At 50.4% G+C, this 21743-nt stretch overlaps 1 protein-coding gene and 1 pseudogene across 2 annotated transcripts in view; one reads left to right on the plus strand and one right to left on the minus strand.

Moving 5' to 3' along the window:
• Positions 1 to 7695: 7695 nt before the first annotated feature.
• Positions 7696 to 7822, minus strand: LOC123617956 (U1 spliceosomal RNA; annotated as a pseudogene).
• Positions 7823 to 8619: 797 nt separating this feature from the next.
• Positions 8620 to 21743, plus strand: part of BCAS4 (breast carcinoma amplified sequence 4) — a 50569-nt gene continuing 37445 nt past the window's right edge. Inside the window, exons 1-2 of one of the 2 annotated variants that reach the window (XM_074347441.1) lie at positions 8620 to 8818; positions 18545 to 18616. In XM_074347441.1, the coding sequence (XP_074203542.1) occupies positions 8729 to 8818; positions 18545 to 18616 (162 nt within the window). In that variant the 5' untranslated portion in view covers positions 8620 to 8728. The remainder of the gene's footprint in view (positions 8819 to 18544; positions 18617 to 21743) is intronic. The other variant, XM_010958612.3, reaches the window with a different exon arrangement.

Below are 21743 nucleotides of genomic sequence, written 5' to 3' on the forward strand. Positions count from 1 at the left end.
TCATAAGTTGGTGTCTGACAGGCTGTTTAAAGCCCTTTTAATATGTTGAATTTTTGATGAGCAGCAACAGATAAGCAAATGGTGAGAATGAAAACAAACATCAACCTAGGGACAGTCTACTAACCAGTAATCATCAGTGGTCATTAAAGAGTGATTCACAACCAGCCCGTGTGTCCATCAACTCAGGAATGTGGTACACACATACAGTGGAATGTTTGGGGGCCACAAAACGGAATTAAGTACTGATATGTGCCACAACATGGATGAACCTTGAAGACTATGGTGAAAGAACTCAGGCACAAAAGATCACATAATCTATGGCTGCACTTATATGAAATATTCAGAATAGATAAATCTATAAAGACAGAAATTAGATTAGTGGTGGCCCACGGCCGGGGGCGGAAGGAGATGGGAGGACTGGGGTGTGATGGCTAAGGAGTGTAGGGTTTCTCTTCTGGGTGATGAAAACATTCTGAAATGAATTGTGGTGATGGCTGCACAAGTCTGGAGATAAACTTCTATACCACTGACTAAATACTTTAAACAGAGGAATTGTATGGTGTGTGAACTGTAGCTTAATAAAGCTGTTAAAAAATGATTCACAAACCTCATATCCAAACTATATCAACTGTCTGCCACGTGGACTTTGTGGCAGATGGGGGGGGTCACAGCACTGAACAAGAAGATGAAGTTCTGTCCTCATGGAGCTCATATCTAGTGTACATAAGGTCACACTACCTCTTGAAAAAAAATATTTCCGGGACCATCAGAAATTCTTTTGGCTTTGAATTCACATTTCTTGAAGAATAGCAGTTTCAAGTGAGTGGACAGACCAGCTGAATCAGAATCTGCATTTTACCAAAATTCCCAGGTAACACGTCATTCATGTGGTGAATTCAAGTACATTCAAGTTTAGGAAGCAGTGATCTGGAGGTGAACTTTTTATCCAAAGCAGAAACCCCACTTGTACTGTCCCTGAGGGTCAGGAACAGTCTGGGAGGTGGCAGACTGATTCTGCTTTAACTGCCCCATCCTGGGGTCTCATCCATTGGAGACCCCATCTGTTTACTCAGGTTCACCTTACCTTTAGAAACTTTCCCCTTCACTTCAAGGTGAAGTCTACTTCCCTTTAGTAATACCTGTGTATTTGTTTTCTTTTGCTACGTAACAAATTCCCACAAACTTAGAGGCTTAAAACAACACACGTTTGTTATCTCCATTTCTCTGGGTCAGGAGTCTGGATACAGCTACCCGGGTCCATGGCTCAGGGTCTCACAAGACTACAATGGAAGTGCTGGCTGGGGCTGTCTGAGGCTCAGGTCTGAATCCAATTCCAAAGACATTCAGTCATTGGGAGAGTTTAGTTCCTGCAGGTGTAGGACGAGGCCCTGGGCTCCTAGAGGCATCGGCTGTTCCCTGTCTCCCAGGGCTGCTTGCTTTCCTCCAGACCAGCAGGGGTGTGCTCCCCTGACTTCTTCCACCTCCGACCTCTAAACCCTCTTTAAGGGCTTGTCTGATTAGGTCAGGCCCACTTAAGATAATTGCCCTTTTGATGCACTCCAAGTCAACTAACCTCATCATGGGGATGATATCCCATCATATCCTCTGGTTCTCCCCATACTTGGGGATTATTCTGTGTACACCAGTGGGCTGGAATTTTAGAATTCCACAGAACTCCAGGGGCACCATTCACACTGTTGTCCATGCGAGTGGTGTTCTGGAGTCTGCAATGACTGGCCTGCCCAGCCAAGCAGGTGGGGTTTCTCTGGCTTTCGGCATCCCTGGCTCAGTTGTAGTTCTTGTTTAAGCAGCCCCCATAGAATGCACCGACCCCTTCTGCGTGATCTTCCTTTAGATAATCCAAGCCTTCTCCAGGCTAAACAGCTCCAGCGCCTTCAAACTGTCCTCACATGACAAGACTTTATATTCATTTTGTCTCAACAGACAATTTTCAAATGCATTCTTGGTGATCAATACCTTGCCACCATCAGCTGTACTATTTATCTGGTCATCTTCTTTGTCCTCCCTTGAAAACACTCTAGTTTGTCAATATTCCACTCATCATGTGGTATTTATTGAGCATTTACTCTATGCCAGACAGCATTTAAAGCAGTTTACATAGATTGTCTCGTTGAATCTTTTCAGCAATGCTATGAAGTTGTACTTTTCTGATTTTACTGATGTTCATTTTACTGACGAGGAAACTCGAGCACAGAGAAGTTAAGTAGCTCCACTAAGGTCACATAGCTTTTAGGTGGCTGGAACCCAGACCATCTGACCCTAGGGCCTGTGCAGTTAGTCACTGGGCATTGCTCTCTCCCAAAGCTACCCTCTGTCCCCAGCAGGGGCCCTCCAGGTGCCAGAAGACATTCCACTTTTAGCTCTTTCTACTGCATTCTGTATTTTTTAGTTAAAGCATCTTCATCCTTATTTGCATTTTAGCAGTTGTGTTACTTCATTGTCGTAAGTTAAAATCAATTTAAAAATTCTGTGTTTGTCATGTGAACTGCGAAGACAAGGTCTCCCACAACCTCAACGAAGTAACTGCTTTGGTTCTTTTGCTAAATTTCACTGTGTTTGCTTTTGGCCATTGTTACAACCAGAGGCCCCGCTCAGCTTGTTGTTTGTTGCTGACATGCCTGCAGGTTTTGCAGAGAGCAGGGCCTCATTTATGTAGCGCCTACTGTGTACACAGTGTCACATCATGTACTCCAAAGACAGAAAAGGGCCTTTGAATCCCAGGGATCAGAGCTATAGGTTCCTGAAGCAAGAAAACAAACAGATTCAAATCTTTCCGAAAGTCTAAGAACTCTGTCTTTCCAGGGTGCTGAACTATTTTTTTTAACATCTTCTGACATGTTCTGACCCATCTCAATGTGACAGAACAGAAAGAGCCCATGGGCTCAAAACCCAGGTCCACTTAGTGATGTACCTGGGCTGGACCACAGCTCCCTGAGCCTCCGTTTCCTCAGCTGCAAAAAAAAAAAAAAAAAAAAAAAAAAGTCCTCAGTTTCCCCAGCTGCAAAACAAAAAAGCAAGTCCACAATTCCCCTCCCCTCCTTTTTTTGAATTTTGAAACCCAGGAAGCTAAAAACCATTTGCTTTTTTTCTCCATCAGGTCAGCAGAAATGCATCGGCCAGCATGAGCCAAGCCGACATGAGGTTTATTTCAGAACCTCACTTAGCTCATTCAGGGTGAAGAGTCGCACGTTTGGCTGAGAAATACTGAGTTTGATAACAGGGTGCTGCTCGCGCTCGCCCTGGAGTTGTCACCTCTGGTGTCGCATGGGCTGGGCATTAGCATTCTAAAACAAAGAGTTCTGACCCTGAAACACGTCTGGCCCCAAAGGTCTTGTATAAGGAAGGGGTGGTGGGCCCGTGATGCCTAGCGGGGCTGCGAGCGCCTTGAGAGCCATGAGAATTTACAGAAAGCACTAAGCTCATGCCGCCATCACCTAAGTCCTGGGGCCTCTTCCCTCCGGTGCCTGTTCAGATGGACCCACGTCTCAGTAGCTGGAGGGGAACAAACCCCTCTTTCCTCTGAACGTGATTCTCCCCTCACCTCCCAAGACCGGGCAGCTGGAGATGTAAAGCCAAACGGTGACCTGTAGGGAGCACTTTGAACCTTGACCTTTGGCCTCTGGCCTCCAAAGCTGTGTGATCCTCTGTGGAGCTCTGCTGTGGAAAGAAAAGGAGTTGAGAAAGCCGGATCAGATTCCTGAGGAGCACGGGGAGCCTCCCGGTACCGGGTAAGAGCGGGATGTGCTGTCTCCTCCTCCCACAGAGCGAGCGTTTCAAACCAGCGATGAGGAAGTGCTCTGAAAGCCTGGGTTTTCACCATGTTTCTATCAAGATGGGTGCTGTTTGAAGTTATTTTGCTGGTGGGGGAACAGAGGTGCTAACCTGGAGAGTGACTTCAAACTTTAGATATACATTTTATTTACAAATCTAGTGTTTATTGAGGACTGACTTCTGTGTGCAAAGGCAGCTGCTGGATTCTTACGGCAAATCCCCCCAAAATGCCCAAGACGTGTTCTGTGTCCCCCAGGACTTTTCCGTCTGGTGCTGGCCTCACAACCTAGCAGAAGGCGGAAGGTGTCAGCAAGTAAGTCTAAAGGGCACATCTGTTTAGAGGTCAGGAAAAGGGCCACGGAAGAGAGACCTTGAAGGCTGAGGGGAGGGCAGGCAGGGCGGTTGGTCCAGGAGCAGCCAGGGCAGCCCAGATGGAAACACTGGATGTCAGTGTGAAGCCCGGCAGACCTCGGGCAGATTCAGGGGACCTCGGAGGCAGAACCGAGACACCTTCAGGGACCAAGAAGTCAGTGAGAGCCTGAGGCCAGGTGGGAAGGACTGTGCAAACTGGGGCAGCTCCTTAACTGCCGAGCCACTGTGCAGGCCCACGGTTTCCTCATCTTTCCTTTCTCTTCGAGAGAAGTCACAAGTCTGAATAGCCACCTGTACTGTAAAAGGCTATCATATTAAATGATATGCATATTTAAACATGGTGGCGTTCAAATCAAACACGCCTGCAGGTGCCTTAGTTTGGGCCGCTGTAACTAAACACCATCGCCTGTGTGGCTTATAAACAGATCTCTCACAGATCAGGAGGTTTTAAGCCCAAGATCAGGGTGCCAGCAGGGTCAGGTTCTGGTGAAGGCCCACTTCCAGGTTGCAGGCTGCCCACATCTCACTGTGTCCTCATGCGGTGGAAAGGACAGAGGTCTTTTTAAATTTTATTTTTTTAATAAGTATTTTTTTTTTCAGCAGAGCCCCTGTCTTGGAGTTAACCTTATGAAGGTGATGGGGGGTGCAGAACTTCCAGTGGACTTGACACCCTAGCCTGATCTTCTTGGGTCACTTCTGGAAGGACACTAATCCCATTCACAAGGGCACCACCCTTGTGATCTAGTCACCTCCACAAAGTCCCACCTCCTGAGACCATCACCTTGGGGGGTTAGGGCTTTAATGTATGAATTGGGGAGGGGGCAGCACAAACAGTCTATAGCAGCAGGCTCCCAGACAGAGCCAGGACTCAGGCGAGGCAGCTGAGATCCCCAGGGCACACAATGAAAGGAGACCCTTAATCCCTGTGGGGGCCAACCGTGACCATGAGGCCCCTTAATGGTTTGTATTCCAAGCCTCTCTTGCCTCATACAGGTCCTGGCCCTGCTCTGTGGGCTCCTATTTGCAACTTAGGGTTCAAAGAGTAAAAGACAGATTGGGAGGGCTGGGGATGTAGTCTTTGAACTTCACCTGGTGGGCACTGAGGAATTATGAGCAAGAAGAGAGATGGCTAGACAGTGCTTTGGGAGGGCAGTGAAAAGGGTGCGCTAGCACAGAGCAGGGCAGCCTTGAGCTTTCCCAGTAGGCCAGGCTCGGCTGGGGCGGCAGCCACGGGATCAAAAGAAGGGTTATCGTGTCAGAGGCAGTATGGCCTGAGTAGCAGGTAAGGACTTGGGTTCTGGAATCGGATTGTCCAAGTTCAAATCCTGACTCTTCCATTTACTAATTATAATCCCTGCAAGTGACAACCTCTCCATGTCTCAGTTTCTTCATCTCTGAAATGGGCGTCATAGCAAAGCCTCCCTGCCTCACAGGGTGTGGTGGAGACTCAAGGAGGGCCCCTACGGGAAGAATTTAGAACAGTGCCTTGCACAGAGTAAGCTTTCAGGTCCCAAGGAGACCGAGGGACCTTAGGAAGGGCTGCTGCAGGTCAGGGGGCCTACAGTTACACACAAGCCTTGCAGCTGTAGAGAGGAGAACCACCTGGGGCATCCTTTAACCCTCCCCAAACCGAGGCCACACCCAGGACCAATTAAATCACAGTCTCTGAGGGGTGGGTTGGGCATCACTTTCTGAAAGTTTCCGGGACTTTCCAATGTGCAGCTGAGCTCGGGAACCATTGTTAATCTAGAACCTTGTGTGCCTGAGGCCTGAGCTGGCAGAGGTGACCTTGAAAAGACACAGACAGGCAACCATTTTGTAGCTGGAGGTGAAGCCAGATTGGGTGGGGATGGAAGGCGGTGTGACCTTGGGGTCCAGCGTGGGGGCTACTACGGCTCGTGGGGCCCTTCGGGGCCTGGCACCCACGGGCACCCCCACCCCCACCCCCAGGCTGGGAGGGGGCCCGCTGCCTGCCCGAGCCCGAGGCCGGAGCAGCCGCTCTGAGCCCGGCTTGGGCGCCAGAGGGAGCTCGCGGGGACGCGCCACGGCTCCATCCCCGCAGCTGGTTCAAACTGGTTTGGGCAGGGTGCGGCCCAGGCGGGCTGCATTCCAGGCCTCAGGCTGCCGCCTGCCCCAGGGTCACCCCAAGCGCCACTGAGAGGCCGGGGAGACTTTTTTCTTTTTAATTCAACCTTCTTTGTTTAAAATAATTAATTTGGCCTCCCACGAGGGCGCCTGGCTAAACCTGGGTAGGGGTCATTCCCAGGCTGCGGCGGGCATCAGAAGAAAGGGCAGAGCTTTAAAAACAAATGCACAGGCCCAGCTCCCGCCTCCCCAAAGAGTCTGATTCAGAACGCTGGGGTAGGGCTCCGGGCACCTGTATTTTAAGCAAAATGTTTCTAAGGCATAATTACATTTAGGGGGGAAAAAAAAGACTAGAAACAAAATGACTGTTGCCCAGCCAACTTGGCCCTGGGTGTGAATCGTTGAGATGCTTTGGAAGAGAGATCTTTTCCCCAGATACCCCATCTCCAGGGAAAGGGGGGGGGGGCGTCTGGGTAAGCTAACATCCCAGGGTTTGGTTTGGTTTGTTTTTTTTTTTCAATGAGTCATGCTGGACAATCAAAAAGTTTAAATACTATTTATACAAACACCAGCAGAAGAAATACAGCGTTACAAATATAACTGAAACCCTTCTACCCCTCCCCAACTTCCCCCCACCACCCCACAGTAACTGCTTTCCTGGATGTGGTGTGCATCTCTCCCATGCACAGCTTTGCACTTCTTACTCCATATGTCTGTAGCCATAAACAGTATATAGTGCGGTTTCGCATGTTTTTAAAACTTTATGTTAATGGCAGCGTGCCCTACAGAGCCTTCTGCGACTTATCTTTTTTTTTTCCCCCCTTAGCGTTATGTTTTTGAGATTCATCCATCAGGGGGACGTTTGCCATGCTCAGGCCTCTTTGAAGCTAGTTTTGGGTTTTTCCGAGGGAGGACCCCAGCCAGCCAGCGGGGGTGAGGGTAAGAGCTGGGTGTGTGTGTGTGTGTGTGTGTGTGTGTGTGTGTGTGTGTGTGTGTGTGTGTGTGTGTGTGTGTGTGAGTGAGACAGGAAGGACTCTGAGCATCAGACCCTCCATGACAGTAATGAATGACCAAGTGCGGGTTCAGTGAATTCCTATCAAACCCTTTTCCTAAGCACCTGAGGCCCAGTCATTTTCCAGAAAATGACTCTGGCCTGAAGTCCTGTTTGGGTGACGATGTCGAGAAATTAGCAGTGGGCAGATGTGGAAGTGGAACTGTACAGTGATGGATTACCTAAAAGGCAGATTAAACATGTGCTCAGGCCCCCCACCTAAGGTTTTCAGATAAAATGTAAACTTGGATTTAACAGGAGGGAGCTGAGGGGCATCCTGCATATTTGCAATCCTAAACCCATACCGATTTTTGAAAACGAATTTCACATTTTAAAAGAAATCAGGAAAAATCAGAACTCGAGGCTTCCGTGTACCTCATTATCTCCCCCGACCCCAGGGCAAAGCGCTGACACAGTCCCCCACTACCACAAATTATGCAGTCGAGTTTCCCACAGTTGGGGAAATTGTGATGGAAAAGTCTCATCTTCATGATCATGGTATCTCTCCTGCCAAGTTATCTTTTTCAGTGCTTTCCTTATTAGCATTACTTTGGGGAATGCACCCCACCGTCTTCAGCCTCTGAAGGATCTAGACCAGTCCCCTGGAGGTGGTGGGACGGTCAAATTTAGTGCACTTAAGAATTCCCTGGGGAGCTATTATTTAAAAGCTGCCTCTGGGAGGAAGAGAACCCACCTGGCTTCCCTAACTTCCAAGACTGTCCGCCTGGCGTAGACAAGATGCTTCAGGACAGGCCTGGGAGGGGGTGGGGTGGGGGTGGGGCGGGATGGAGGGGATTTGGTCTTTAAGTGAAAGGCTCCTCTAAGATACGGCTTCTCTATCCTGGATGCATGATGGAATCAGCCAGGGAGCTTTACAAACTACTGATGCCCAAGCCCCACCCCTAAGGATTCTGGCTGAATCGGCCTAGGGTGAGGACTGAGTTCCCGGCTTTTTGAAATTCCGCAGGGACTTCTAATAGTGCTGTGGGAGCGGTTCCTCCCCTGGATTTCAATGAAAAGGGGTGGGCTACACCGATGGTGGTCAAACTTGGCTGTATGTTAGAATCACCTGGCGAGCTTCAAAAAATGGCGATCCCAGGTCCCAACCCCAGAGACTGTGTGTGGCTCGGACTTCAGCGGTTTTAACAGAACCCCAGGTAATTGCAATCTGAATGCGAGTTCAAGAATCTCTGGTTTACCAGGTGGTGCGGGGGTCAGGTGCAGTGAGTACTGCATGCCACTGGGTGGCGCTGCCCGCTCGGTCCCGTGCTCTGGGAGGCGCGGCCCGCGGCCACTGGGTGCGCACCTGCCCCGCCTCCGCCAGGCGGGCCGCCAGGCCTGAAGCCGGCTGGGGGCGGGGCTCCGAGGCCAGGACGCGGCGACTGGTTCCCGAGTAGTCTCCGCCAGCTGGACCTTGCCGCGTTCCTGATGCTGCTCGTGGATGCAGATCGGCCGGAGCCCGTGCGCAGCGGGGCGCGCGAGCTCGCGCTCTTCCTGACCCCCGAGCCCAGGGCAGAGGTAGGGGACGGAGTTAGAAGTGGGGGAGGAGGGCCTCGGGGTTGGGGTGGGGGTCCGCGCCCCGGGGGAGGAGTGGACGGATGCGGACCCCTAGAGTGCTGGACCTGCACCCGGATCCTCGGTTTCCACGGAGCATCCTTTCTTACCTAGCCCCAAGGCTCCGAACCCGCATTGGGGGCCCGAAGGGCCTCTCCTTTGCCGAGAAGTGGTTGCCTGGCGTCACTCGGAGATGCGCGTCAGGTCGCGCCCGCTCCCTCCTCCAGCCGCACGCCCCCCGGGGGCCCCGCCTCCCATCCCCACCCGAGACCCTTCAGCATCCGCCGGGACGCGAGTCCGGGGCGCACTCAGAGCTGCTGCCCTCTGCCAGGCTGTGCTCCGAGGGAGGCTGGCCCCCGGTCCTGCCCCTGCCCGGATGCTCGGCCTGCTCTGCTCGGAGCTGTATGCCAGATGCCGGGAGGAGGCGGGCAGGCTGCGTCTGTGCCGGGAAGCTTCCGGCCTCGGTCCGCTTCTGTTGCTAGGAGGGAAAATACCTCGTCTCTGGTTGTACTTGCTATTTTAAAAGCATAGAATAAAAAGTAGATCTAAAAGTAGACTTTTTATCTTCCAGCTGAAGCCAGTCTGTTGACAGTGCCGTGAAAAAGTTATTTACCCAAGTTCACCAGGAGTTATTTAAGGCCAGAAATTCAACCCATTCTCTTTTTAAATCTCAAAAGCAGTACAGACAGAAGTATTTAAAATAAGGGATAAGCACCATCTCCTTTTTCTCTCCCACCCCATTTCTAGTTTCCAGAGAGAACCGCCATGAACAGTTTGGTGTACGTCATTCCAAACGTATTAACGATACATTTACAAAGATAGCTCTGCATATATACCACAAATAATACATACTAGTTTTTACCCAAAAAACCCACTTGATACAATATATAATACTGTTCTGTCACTTGCTTTTCTTTCTTCTAAATAGCATGGACGGGGAGTAGGGGAGGGTACAGCTCAGTGATAGCGTGCCTCGCACGCATGATCTCCTGGATTCAATTCCCAGCACCTCCATTAAAGTAAAATAAATAAACCTGATTACCTCCCCCACCAAAATAAATTAAAAATAAATAAATTTTAAAAAGAAGTAGTGTGGACAAATGGGGAATGAGTTAATGGTAAGGTATAGGACTTCTTTTCAGGGTGACAAAAATGTTCTGGAATTAGTTCTGATGTTTGCACAACTTTGTGAAATGCACTGAAAACCATGGAATTGTACCCTTGAAAAGAGTAAGTTTTATGGTATGTGAATTATATCTCAATTTTAAAAATAGTGTGGACATGTTTCCAGGTCAGAACGCTGTCCAGCAGAAATATAATTTGAGCCATCCGTGTAAGACGTCCATGTAATTTCAAATGTTCCAGGAGCCACATAGAAAAAGGAAAAAGAAACAGATGAAGTTAGTTTCAGTACGTTTATTTTTTTCAGTTTGAGACATAAGTAACACACAACACTATAAGATTAAGACGTACAAGTTTCAATGTATTTAAAATAAGTGAATCCAAAATATCATTTGAACATGTCATCAAGGCAAAAAAGTTTAATGAAATTTTTACGTTCTTTTCTTTGAACAAAGTTTTCAAAACTGGGCTTGGAATGTTGAACTTACAACACACCTCAGTGTGGACCAGCCACATTTTAAGCACTTAATGGTCACAGGAGGCTGTGGGCTTCCGTATTGGAGAACGTCGGTCTTCATCACTCTGGCTGCCAAGTATCCTGCAATTACATAGCAGTTTCTTCTGTTTCCCGAGCTCATACTATGGGCCAGCAGCATGCTGCTCTCTGTTCTTGGGTTATGTCATTGCATCCTGGTGGTGACCCAGGAGTAGGATGTTGTTATGTTGATTTTATAGCTGTGAAAACTAAGGCCCTCACCATGTAAGTGATATCCAAAGGATGTCCTGTAATTTATGAACCATACCTGCAGGGATGGGCATTTAGGGTGTCTACCTACATAACGGTTTAAGGAACCTGAGCGTCTCTCTCGTTCTTTCTCTTCCTTGCTCTCAGCAGCAAGATGTCATTGTGCTCAGTGGCTCAACCTCAGCTTCATTTTGTCTCGATTAAGGACAGCCTTTCAGAGAAACTGCACATATTAACTTCATTTGCTCACTCAGGGCTGTCTTTAACTCAGGCACAGGCTGGCTCATGCTCATTTGTAAGGGCTGTAATGAAGAGCTGAATTCCCTGTAGCTCCACGTGGCAATAAACCCACTTAGAGATCTTGCTGAAGTTTATTTACCCAAAGAAGCAAAAACTGCCAGAGTGGAGTCATTTGGAGCCTCTACTTAAAGCTTAATTCATTAGCAGTTCCCTGTGCTGAAGCTGTTTGCAGATGGGCAAATGAGCTGGAAAAGGGAAGCCTGGTTTGGTACCAGCCCATGTCCTAGGGCCACTTTTGCCATTTAAATGAAGCTGTAGGAGTCTCAGACCAGCCAGCTCTGGTCCTAGGGGGTGTTTTGCGGTTCCTAGAGAAGTGGCCCTGCTTCATTCAATACCTTGAACCCCTACTGTGTGATAACCCCTGGGGAATGTACAGGGAAGGGAAGAGATTCAGGAGGGTGAATGGCAGAGGGACCCAACTTTGTCTGGGAGTGGTCAGGGGGGCTTCCCTGAGGCAGCATCATTTTAGACTGAGCTCTGAAGCATGAATAGGAATTGGCCAGGCTGAGAGGGAGGGAAAAAAATATCTGAGGCAGAGGAACCAGAACTGGCAAAGGCCCTGGGGTGGGATGAAGCAGGGTGATCCTCAGGATAGTAGAGCAGCAGGTAGAAGGGGAAACAGCGGGAGGTGGGGCTTGTGAGGGGGCAGACAACATGTGGGGGCTTTGCACTGTCTCGATCAGGAGCTGCTGGAGGGCGGTGTGTTGAGATTGGTTGGCAGGGAAGTGTTTTACTATTTCTAGTGCCTTTGGGGTTTTCTGTCCAATCAGCTTTTTTGTGTGTGATTTTCTCTCTTTTTCTGGTTTGAACTTCCTCTTTTGGGGGAAGTTTCAGGCAGGTTCTCCAGAAGCAGCTTCAAGATGGCAGGGGGAGAGAGATGTTTTCCTCTTGGTGGCCCTGTGATTTAGGAGGGAGGGGAGCTCTGGGTCCTCCCAAATGGCTGAGCACTGATACCCACCAAGGTTGAATTCCTGACCAGACTTTTTGAGAATTCCATTTGGCTCCTGTGCTGGGACACAGGACAGGTTTGGCCCGCAGGTGGGGTCCATGGCCCACATGGAAAGAAGTAAGAAAGCCAGCACTTTCTCACATCCAGGGTCTTTGCTTGAGTGCACAGAGGATAATGTCGGAGAAAGCACCTGGGTCTTTTAACCACACGTGGATGAGATCAGGGGTTGCAAACTGGTGGCCCAGGGGCTGAATCCAGCACTCTGATGTGATTGGTTCAATTCACTTAGGGGTTTTTAAATGGAGAATTTTCATGAAAAAAATCTGAGTTTCTTGTTTATCTAAAATAATGGACAGTCTGGTAATCCTAGGTCCGTGTCTCCCAGTTGTGGTCCCCTGTTTGCCACAGTCTCCACTCCTCCTTATTGTCTCCCTCATACTGAAGCTGGTATTGTTACCATTTACCTTTGTGCTTGAACTTTTGAATTTTTTGTAGTCATAAGAGGAAAAGGAACTGTTTCTCCAAACCATGTGTCTGGACTGAAATAGGAAAACATAAATTAGCCAAAGATGCCCTTGGGTTTCAAAAACAGAAAATGTAGAAGAGGCTGCTTCTTTTTGGAAGCACAGACTATTCTATTGTGTCCAGCCTATAAAAACCATGTGCCTGTGGGAACCTGTCCCCTCTCTCCCCGCCCCCAGCACATGTCTCACCCTTGTGACCTGCTGGTCCCCTTTCGGCATTCAGGTTTTGGATGTTTGGCTTAGAAGTCTGTGGATGGGTGCCAAGGCACAGTCTACTCAGTCTCAGGATGTAGTTCCGTACTCATTTATTCCTCAGATCTTTACGACAGACCTGCTGTGGGTCAGGCACTGTGCTGGGCACTTGTGAGGGGCCAGCGAGACAGCTGCGGTAGCTGCCCTCAAGGACCAGCATTGCCGTCGGGGAGATGAGCAGACTAATGATGATCTAACAGAGGAGCTAACGGTGAAAAATGCCATGAAGCAGGCATCTGAGGGGCTGTAGGAGGGACACAGGAAAGATTGGAAGGAACCGCCAGCTGAAGATCTGGCAGCGTGTGTGTGGCCTGTGGAGCCAGGAGGTGCCCTGGTGGGTGGACCTCAATGATCAAGGAGAGGGTGGGCAGGGCCAGACCAGGGTCAAGGGGAGGAGTCTGAATTTGATTCTAGGGCGTCAAGGGTAGAAGTTGTGAGCAGGGGCCAGCTGGGTGTGAGCAGAAGGATGTGGTCAGACTTGTCGGCTTGGTGCTGCAGGGCCAGGAATGTGTGGGCGGGGCTAGGGTGGCAGCAGAGGAACCACAGATGCTGACATCCAGGTGGATGTGGACCCACCTGGCCAGGCTCCCTGAATCAGAACCTTCAGGGTGTGAGAACCAAGGCCAAGATGGGTGCTTGGAGAGGGGCGGTGTTTCTCAGAAGAAAGCTCCTGTCTTTCTCCCTGCAGAACTGCCCAGCCGTGAAGGACCCGTCCCTGGCTCTGAACAATCTCCTGTCACAGGACATCTGGGCTTTGGGGGTGGGTCAGCTTGGAGCCTTGGCTAAAGGTTCCCAGTCTGGCTGACTGACCCTCAGCACCAACCAAGAAGCTTGGAAACAGGTTCCCAACGATTGGAGGTGACCCCAGGGCCCACCAGCCCGGCTGGTCACATAGCGATGCTTCTGTGCAGCGGGTGGTTCGTGGCTGCAACCTGAGTCAGCACCGAATGCGCCGTTCTGACACCAGGGGAGAAAAGCAAGATGCACAGAGTTGTACGTGGTGCAAATAAAATCTTTAAAGGCAAAAAACCCCACCTATTTAGGGAATTAAATGAGATTGTTCACTAGGACTAGGGTGGGGTGGATGGATATAGCCAAAGTCAGAGCATGATTCGCAAACTTTGCCAAACATTGGCTTCAGCTGGGATCTTCAGAAATTACTGATGCCTGGCTCCCAGCCCTGGATACTCTGATGTCTTGGGTGGGGGTGCCATCTGGGCACTGGGAGGCTGAAAGCTCTCCAGCAGTGTTGTGAGCCTGGGGTGCCCTGGCATGTGTAGTGACTGGCCTGTTGGAGAATCACTGTGACTGCTGACAGGTAGGGACACCCGTGGGGCAGCCCAGGCCTGGGGATCTGGACTGGTAAGCACCCCTCTGGAGATTCTGATGGCCAGCCCGGTGGGGACCACACAGCTCCCATCAGTGCAAGTGGGACCTGCCCCACATCCGGAAATGCCCCGTTTCCAGCGGTCCTTCCCTCTGCTCTGTCCACAGCGCCTGCTACTGACTCTATCCGTTGAAGCAGCATCCTTTACGATGTGTGCACCCTCTACCCCCTCCTGCTCCTGGTCGGGCTGAGTGGTGGGAGGCAGGGCTTTGGAGCCACACGGCCCAGGTTCAGATCTCCGCCCTGCACGTGGGCCCCTCTCTGCCTTGTCCCCTCATTCATACAGCGGCTGTGGGGTGAACTAGGTGACCCACGGGAAGCACTTGGCTCAGGGTCTGGCCTGGAGTAAGCGGTCTGGGCACACGAGGTACGACGCCTCGTCTACTGGTTCTGCAGGTGTTTACTGAGTGGGTAGTAGGCGCAGACACTGTGCCAGGCGCCGGGTCATACGGCTGCGTGAGAGGCATGCCTGCCCTTAGGGCTCTTGGAGCAGGTGGGAAGGTGGGTGTGACACGTGCTGATTGTTCTGCATGCTGTTTGCAAGAGGAGATTTCAGCCCTTCACTTGCGCTGAAGATTGAGAATTTCCTCTCACTAACATGGCCTGGGCCGTGTGGGCCTGGAAGCCCGGTGTTAACTTTCTGCGTCTGTGGACGCAAGACCAACCAAAGATTCCGATTTTTGGTTTGCAAATCATAGTTGCTATGCGCACAACCCAGACGGGCCCCGGTTCTCTTCAGCTGTTCTTGGGGTCTGAATTTATTCTTTGATGCAACTGTGTTGGAAATTTGGCCTGGGAGTTCTTTTAAGTGAATTGGAGTTAAATTTGCTTTTAAAAGAAGTTTCATTTAAAAAATTTTAAACGTATGCACATGTGACAAAATCCAAAGGTCCCTCCCGGTGGCCATTGTCAACGGGTGAGGCCCCGCCCCGCCGGCGTCCGCAGCCCCCTGCTGCTCTGCAGGGGCCGCTGCTGTTCGCGCCTGTGTCCCCTCCACCCGCCTCTCCTGCATCATACTTTTTCCACTCAATATGTCTTAGACAGCTTTCCATATGAGTGCACAGAGAGCTGGCCAATTATTTTTAGCTGCCAAACACAGTCTCGTTGTCAGTCTGAACTATAATTGAAGTAGCCGTCCCTCCATTGATGGGCATTGAGTTTACGTGGATGCTTTTGCTGTCACAAGTCTGTTGCAATGAGTATCCATCTCTGTACGTACGTCATTTCGCGTTGGTGCAAATGTGTCTGGAGGATAAATACCTCATGGGGGAATTACTGAGTCTAAGGATACCTGCTGTTAAAATTGTGGCTGCTGTTGCCACATTAGCCTTCTTACAAGTCAGGGTCAGGGCGAGTGTAGACTGGTCAGTCCTCGCTGGACACTCAGACCTCAAGGTCAGGGGTCTCTCTAGGGCCAGGCTGGGAACTCTTTTTTTTTTTTTTTTCCTTCAGCCTGCTGTAAGATTTGTTTGGCCATCATAGGGTTGTTTGTTTGTTTGTTTGGGTTTTTGGCATGCGCAGCCGGGCAGCTGGATTGGCATTTTGGGAGAAAGCAGGGGCTGTGGAAGAAGGTGGTGAAGGCCATGATTCCTGTGTGATAAAAAAATGCCACCTGCCATCCCCACCGGCCATGCCCTGAATATCACTTAAAGTGAGTCATTTGTTGCCTTGCCCTGGGAGTGGGACAGGTTCAGTCCTGGGAGTTGCAAAGGATGTTGAGGGCCCTCATTTTCCTTAGGGGCTGGTTAAAAAGGCATGTAGGCTGCAGCCTAGAGGACTCTCATTTCTGAGGCCACTTAGGGGATTATCTTGAGAGAAAAGTGTCCTGTGTATGATTTGTGGGCAGAGTGAGGTGGCTCACCCTTCCTGGTGGTTCACCCTTCCTGGTGGTTTTGGGAAAATCTTGGGACTTGTTCTTTGCTTAGCTGTTCAGTCAGCAGATGCTTTCTTTGCTCCCTGACGGCTTTGGGGCACCACCTTGGGTACCAGGAAGAGCTGATGGTGGGGAGACCATCGTCGATAGGCAGCAATAAAGGGTGCACATTTCCCCCCTCCCCAAAGAGCATCTTGGTGTTTACAAACTTCTGAAGTAAGAGAGGTCAAATTTTGGCTTCACTATTTATTAGCTGCGTGACCTTGGGCAAGTGACTTAAGCTCTCTGGTCATCTGTTCCTCAATCCATACATAGAAAGGGGGAAATTGTAGCACCTACAGTGTAGAGTTCTTGTGAGAATCAAGTGAGATAATCCATGTAGAGCACTTAACCATAGTTTCTATGATTTAGTGACAGAGATACATATAGCCACCATTTATCTGTGCCTCCCATGTGGCGGCACTCTGTTAAATGACTCAGCCACGTCTGTCATGTGAGGTTACCCTAACAACTCTGCCAGGTGGGTGTGGCCATTCCTGTCACAGGTGAGCCAAACCAGATGCCCAAGTCAAGCCACTAGGTTAAGGTTACACAGCCAGCCAAGGAGAAGATGAGATTCGAACTCAGGACTAACTTCCTTGGTGAACATGCCAGGATAGGTCGAGAGGCTCTTCCTGTGAGCAAAGAGCTTCACGTATGTCTTGGGACAGAAGTAGCCCAGCCGGCTGGGGCGCGGTCCCTCATGTCCCTCTGCCGGGTTTTGTCTTCCTAAGCTGGTTCGGACTGGGGTCTAGATTGTCTACACCTGTGCTCCATCAGCCATCTGTGCCCCTTCGCAGCTCTCTCGCTTTCCTCTGGATCAGGAGAAAGGACCAACCTCCCCCTCCCACCTCAGTGGCCTCTCGGCAACATCTTTCTCCCTTAGTGCAGTAAGGACATATTTTGGCCACAATTTTACTTTTGGGGGGTAGGAGGGGGCCTTCCTGTGTGTTTCCAGTCCTCCCTCCACTGTGGTCCCCTTCCCCTGAGAAGCCTCCCCTGGTCAGGCACAGAAATAGTCCCAGCTGTGAGATGAAGTTTCCAGCGTTTAAAATTGCAACTTGGTACTATTTATACTCCAGCCGGAAAGACCTTTTTTTGTGCAGCCGTTTATTTTGTTGTGGTAGCGACGGCTAGGGCTGCAGGCAGCCCGCTTCTGCACCGTGTAAACATTCCTCCAGAACAAGTGGGTGGTGAGGTCGGCCTTCAGGTGTCGGGGGCAGGTAGCAGGTCTGCCCAGAACGTCTAGGAACCCCTCCCCGGAGCAGAACAACTTGGCCTGGTAAGCCAGAGAAGGTGGTCCATGTTCCAGGCAGACTTTCTTCCTACATGCTTGGTAATTAGGAAAAAAAAAAATAGGTGTTTTATAAGTCATGAAAATAATATATGCATGAGCCGGGGAAGGGTCCAAACTCATTTTTACACAAGTGGTTATAGCAGGCAGACCCTTCACGTTCTGTTTTGCTTGACCCATGGAGTATTAAAAAAAATTTTTTTTTTTTAAATTTGTTCCACTATTTAGAAATGGGGCCATTTTCCATAAAGTTAGAATTTCTGGCTTCTCTTGAAAATGGAAGGTTCTGGCAACCCTGGGCTTCCCTTGCCTGCTGGCTGCTAGTGACCGCTCTAGAGCTGGGCAGGCACTCTGCAGGTCACCTCAAGCCTCAGTGGCCTGCTTCGTTCATTTACCTGACAGCCTGGCCTTGGTAACTTTTGAGTTTGGGATCCTTCACATAATTAAAACATCCGAGGCTCCCTTGTCAGACCACCGTCCCCAGTTCCTGTGCCCCAGGGCTACGGAAGCATGATTGACAGGGTTTTCCAGGTAAACTACAGGACCCCTAGCCAAATTTGAATTTCAGATAAACAACAAATACGTTTTTAGTGTAAGTATAGCCCCTAAGCGCCAGCAGTTTGGCACGAATCCTCCCCACCTTTCTCTGCCGAAGCTCGCACATTTCTCGGTCCTGTCACCAGGGTGGTTTTTTATTCTACATCTTCTACAGTTTGCTTTTTCTCTCTGGGGTGTTTCTCAGGAGGCACTTCTCAGTGTTTGTAAGAGCAGACTTTGAGGTTGTAGACTCAAATCGATGTGGGAATCCAGGCCCCAACACTTGTTAGCTGTGTGACCCTGAGCAGGTTACCTTACCTCTCTGAGTCTCAGTTTCCTCATCTGCACGATGGGGGTGAGAAGGGTAGCTTTGTTATTTCTTGTTAGTATTTATTTACCTCATCTCTTTCAAGAGCTGCCTAGAGTGGCTGGTCCACAGCGGCTTCAACCAGGGAGGTTAAACAGAGGTGCCCACAGGCATCACGATTGCCACCAGCATATATCGCCATTTCAAATGAGGCTACAAGAGGTTTGGAAAAGGGAAAGTCGGTTTGGAGGGAACTGGGCAGATAATCCTAAGATTTAGTTTGCTTAAAAAAAAAAAAAAATGAAGGGCGTTTGTCTCCCTGGAAACCACTTGCTAATCTCCAGGATTTGTCTCTTTTCAGGCGAAGGAGGTGGAGGAGACCATCGAGGGGTTGCTCCTCAGGCTGGAAGAGTTTTGCAGCCTGACTGACATGGTGAGTGTCTACCCGGGAGGCATGGGCTGAGGCCCAGGCCGGGCTGCAGGGCCCTCCTGGGCTCTCCTGGGAAGCCACCTTGGTGGTGGTTGAGAAGCGGGAGGAGTGGGGCAGCGGCCGGCCGTGAGGGCGAAGCCAGGCTCCCTCTCTCCACACCAAGGCTCCCTGAGGCGGCCATCTTGGTGACGCCCTTCCTCCAAGATGTTCTTATTCCACAGAGGAGCCAGGAGTGGGCCACCAGGTGGCACTCTAGGGCACCGATGCGGGAAGCCGTTCAGCGGGGATGCTAAGACTATATTTAACTTTCCTCGCTCTGCGCAGTTCGCCAGGCAAACATGGAGACGGCCAGGAAATGGCTTCAGACCTGGGAGGCCTAGGAGGAGCCTCTTGGCCAGGCCCCAGCCTGTGGCGGGGTTGGGCATGGAGTGCCTTCCCGAAGCCTTTTGCTCTCCCTTCTTTGGCCTCCTATCCTGTTCTGTTGGATCGGATCCTCTTGGCTGGGTGGGGAGGAATGTGGAAGATGGTGCCTTGGGTCTGGAAGACAAGGTCTCCACTCCAGATTGTCTAGAAATCTCCCTAGATCCATGTGTCTCCAGGATTGTTACCAAACAGGTGTGGGGCCCCAGGGAGCCCCTGATAGAATTTTCTGGAAGGTCCAAGCTTATGAAAGGCAAACCAGCCACCAGGGTTGGTGGCTTCTGGAGGCCCAAAGGGTAGACAGAGCTGCCTACTGGGACCAGGCCCTGCCTCTCCTTGGAGCACAGGAAGCCCAGCTGGACCGAGCAGTGCAGATTTGTGCCAAGTGTCTGGAGAGACGTTTGTGAGAGCCCCAGGGAGTAACGTTTATTTAACATCTACTTCTAACAGACACGGTGCAAAGTGTTTCCCAGTCCTCTCATTGCACTTCAGAGCAGCCCGACACAGTGGGCATGACTTTATCCCTGTACACGCCACAGACATCTGAGCACCTGCCTGTGCCAGCCCCCAGGACACTGCAGGGAACAGGACACAGACGATCCCACAAGGACCTGTGTGTGTTTTTCTCTTGAGAGCCAATTTTTTAGTTCAGATGTGGGTCCAGGCGGGAGCCAGGTGAGAAGACTGACTTTGAACAGCCTGAATTCGCCTTTCTTCATCACCAAGCATCGGGCATCTCCTCTGACTGGTCCCTTGGTGAGCCCGAGGCTGCAGAGAGAGATTCATGCGTCTCCATCCCCCTGAGCCCCCAGGCTGTCCGGAAAGCCCGATCTGTGTACCAGCCCATCATCCAGGGTCAAAGCATTGTCCTCGAGGGGGGCTCCAGGTGGAAAGCAGGGCTGCAGAGGTTTTGAAAAGGGAAAGAGGTTCTAGAAGAAACTGGGTACATAATCCTAAGACTCAGTTTGCTTTTAAAAAAAAAAAAAGAAAGAAATGAAGAGCAGAGATGTTCAGTTCTGTCTGGGAAATCAGGAAGGCTTTGCAGAATAGGTGGTGATTCATTTGAGATTTGAAGGACGAACAGGAAGAATTTAACTGCTGGGGAGGGCAGGCTTCCAGGCAGAGGGACTGTCCTGCAGGTGTGGCATGTTAGGCACAACATGACAGTGAGGACCCATGGCAGGGGGCTGATTGGGAAGATGACATGGCCTGGTGACCCTGGGACATCTGTGTTCTCGAGTCCCAGCCCATCCTCCTCCTCCATCCATCTACCCAAGAGGAGCACTTGGGGCAGGAGTCAGCTTGGGTAGACAGAGAGAGGCTCAGGCCCCACTTGCCTTAAAAACTGTCCAGGCTTCCCATGGTGGGAAGTGTGTGTGTGTGTGTGTGGCCAGGAAGCCCAAGACTGCAGGCAGCATCGAGAAGGTCCTCCCCAAACTCCAAGCCTGGAGATTCATTTATGCAAAGATTTTAATACTGAGGTCACAAGATGACCCACGGGCCCAGTCCTGCCTACAGACACATTGGATGTTTCTAGGAAAAAAAAAAAAAAAAAGGAATGAGCTGCTGACATTTATAGAATGTCATGCAAAAAAAAAAAAAAAAAAAAAAAAAAAACCTGGATTTCTGGCTGCTCATGGAAAAGCAAAGATCTGTCCCCCGCCCCACTCCTGCCTTGGGTGCTCATTCTCCCCTGGCCAGCATCAACCAGGGCTGCACAGTGGCCACCCCCTGTGGAGAGCATACGGGCTCTCCAGCTCGTCAGCCTCCCCGCTGTTTCACACGGGAACCTGCCTGACTCCCTGGCCACCTGCCAGGTGTATCCCTCAGGTGCGTGCGTTTTGTGCTAGAGTACGTTTCTCTGTACTTTGGGCCCTACTGAAGGCAGGCAAATATGAACCAGACTGAGAGGGTCCCCTGTTTTAAGAAATGGAAGAGAGTGCTCTTCCATGGAAGTGAAGACGCTTTCTATGTATTTATATGCAAATGAGCTTGTCTACATCAGCCCTGGCATGCACCTAGTGTGATGCTTTTGTGGCCCCTGGAGGCGTTTTGAGTTTGCAGTCGCTCCAGTGAGGCTCTGTGCTAATACCATTTAGATTACGGCAATCCTCTGGGCCCCAACAGCTGGCGCCTAGCCTCCCCAGTGTGTCTGCGCCCAGGTGCCGTGGACTGCATGGCACAGAGAGAGCTGTCCAGCTATTGGCCCTGGCTTGGGACCTCCTTTTGTCTTTTGATCCAAGCTCTGGATCAGTGGGGACCTCTGGGAGGCAAGAGATGTTACACCATGGACCACTGTCTCTGGGGCCCTGATTTGGCCTTAGGAAACACTGATCAGGTTAGAGGTCTGAGAGAAGCCAGGCTCCCTGGTGCACAGTCCGGAGAGAACACTTCACTTATGATAAAATCAGGCTCTTAGAAATGAGACTCTAGCAGAAGTCTGATATATCAGCTCCTCTGCCAGTCTGTCCTGGGTCACTCTGTGTGACCAGCATTCATCACCCTGTGCTCGTGACCTGTTCTGACCTTAGATATAAGGCTACTTGCCATCACTTCAAGCTCTGACTCTTCCCAGTGTGGGGCCTTGGGCCCAGCAGTTCACCTCTCTGTTCCTTTATTTTCTTCATAAAACAGAGATAATGGTTCTGATTATCTATTGCAGCATTAAACTACCCCAAAACTTAGTGGCATAAAACAACCACCAGTTTAT

The sequence above is a fragment of the Camelus bactrianus genome, chromosome 19 (genome assembly GCF_048773025.1).
Source record: "Camelus bactrianus isolate YW-2024 breed Bactrian camel chromosome 19, ASM4877302v1, whole genome shotgun sequence".
Taxonomy (NCBI): domain Eukaryota; kingdom Metazoa; phylum Chordata; class Mammalia; order Artiodactyla; family Camelidae; genus Camelus; species Camelus bactrianus.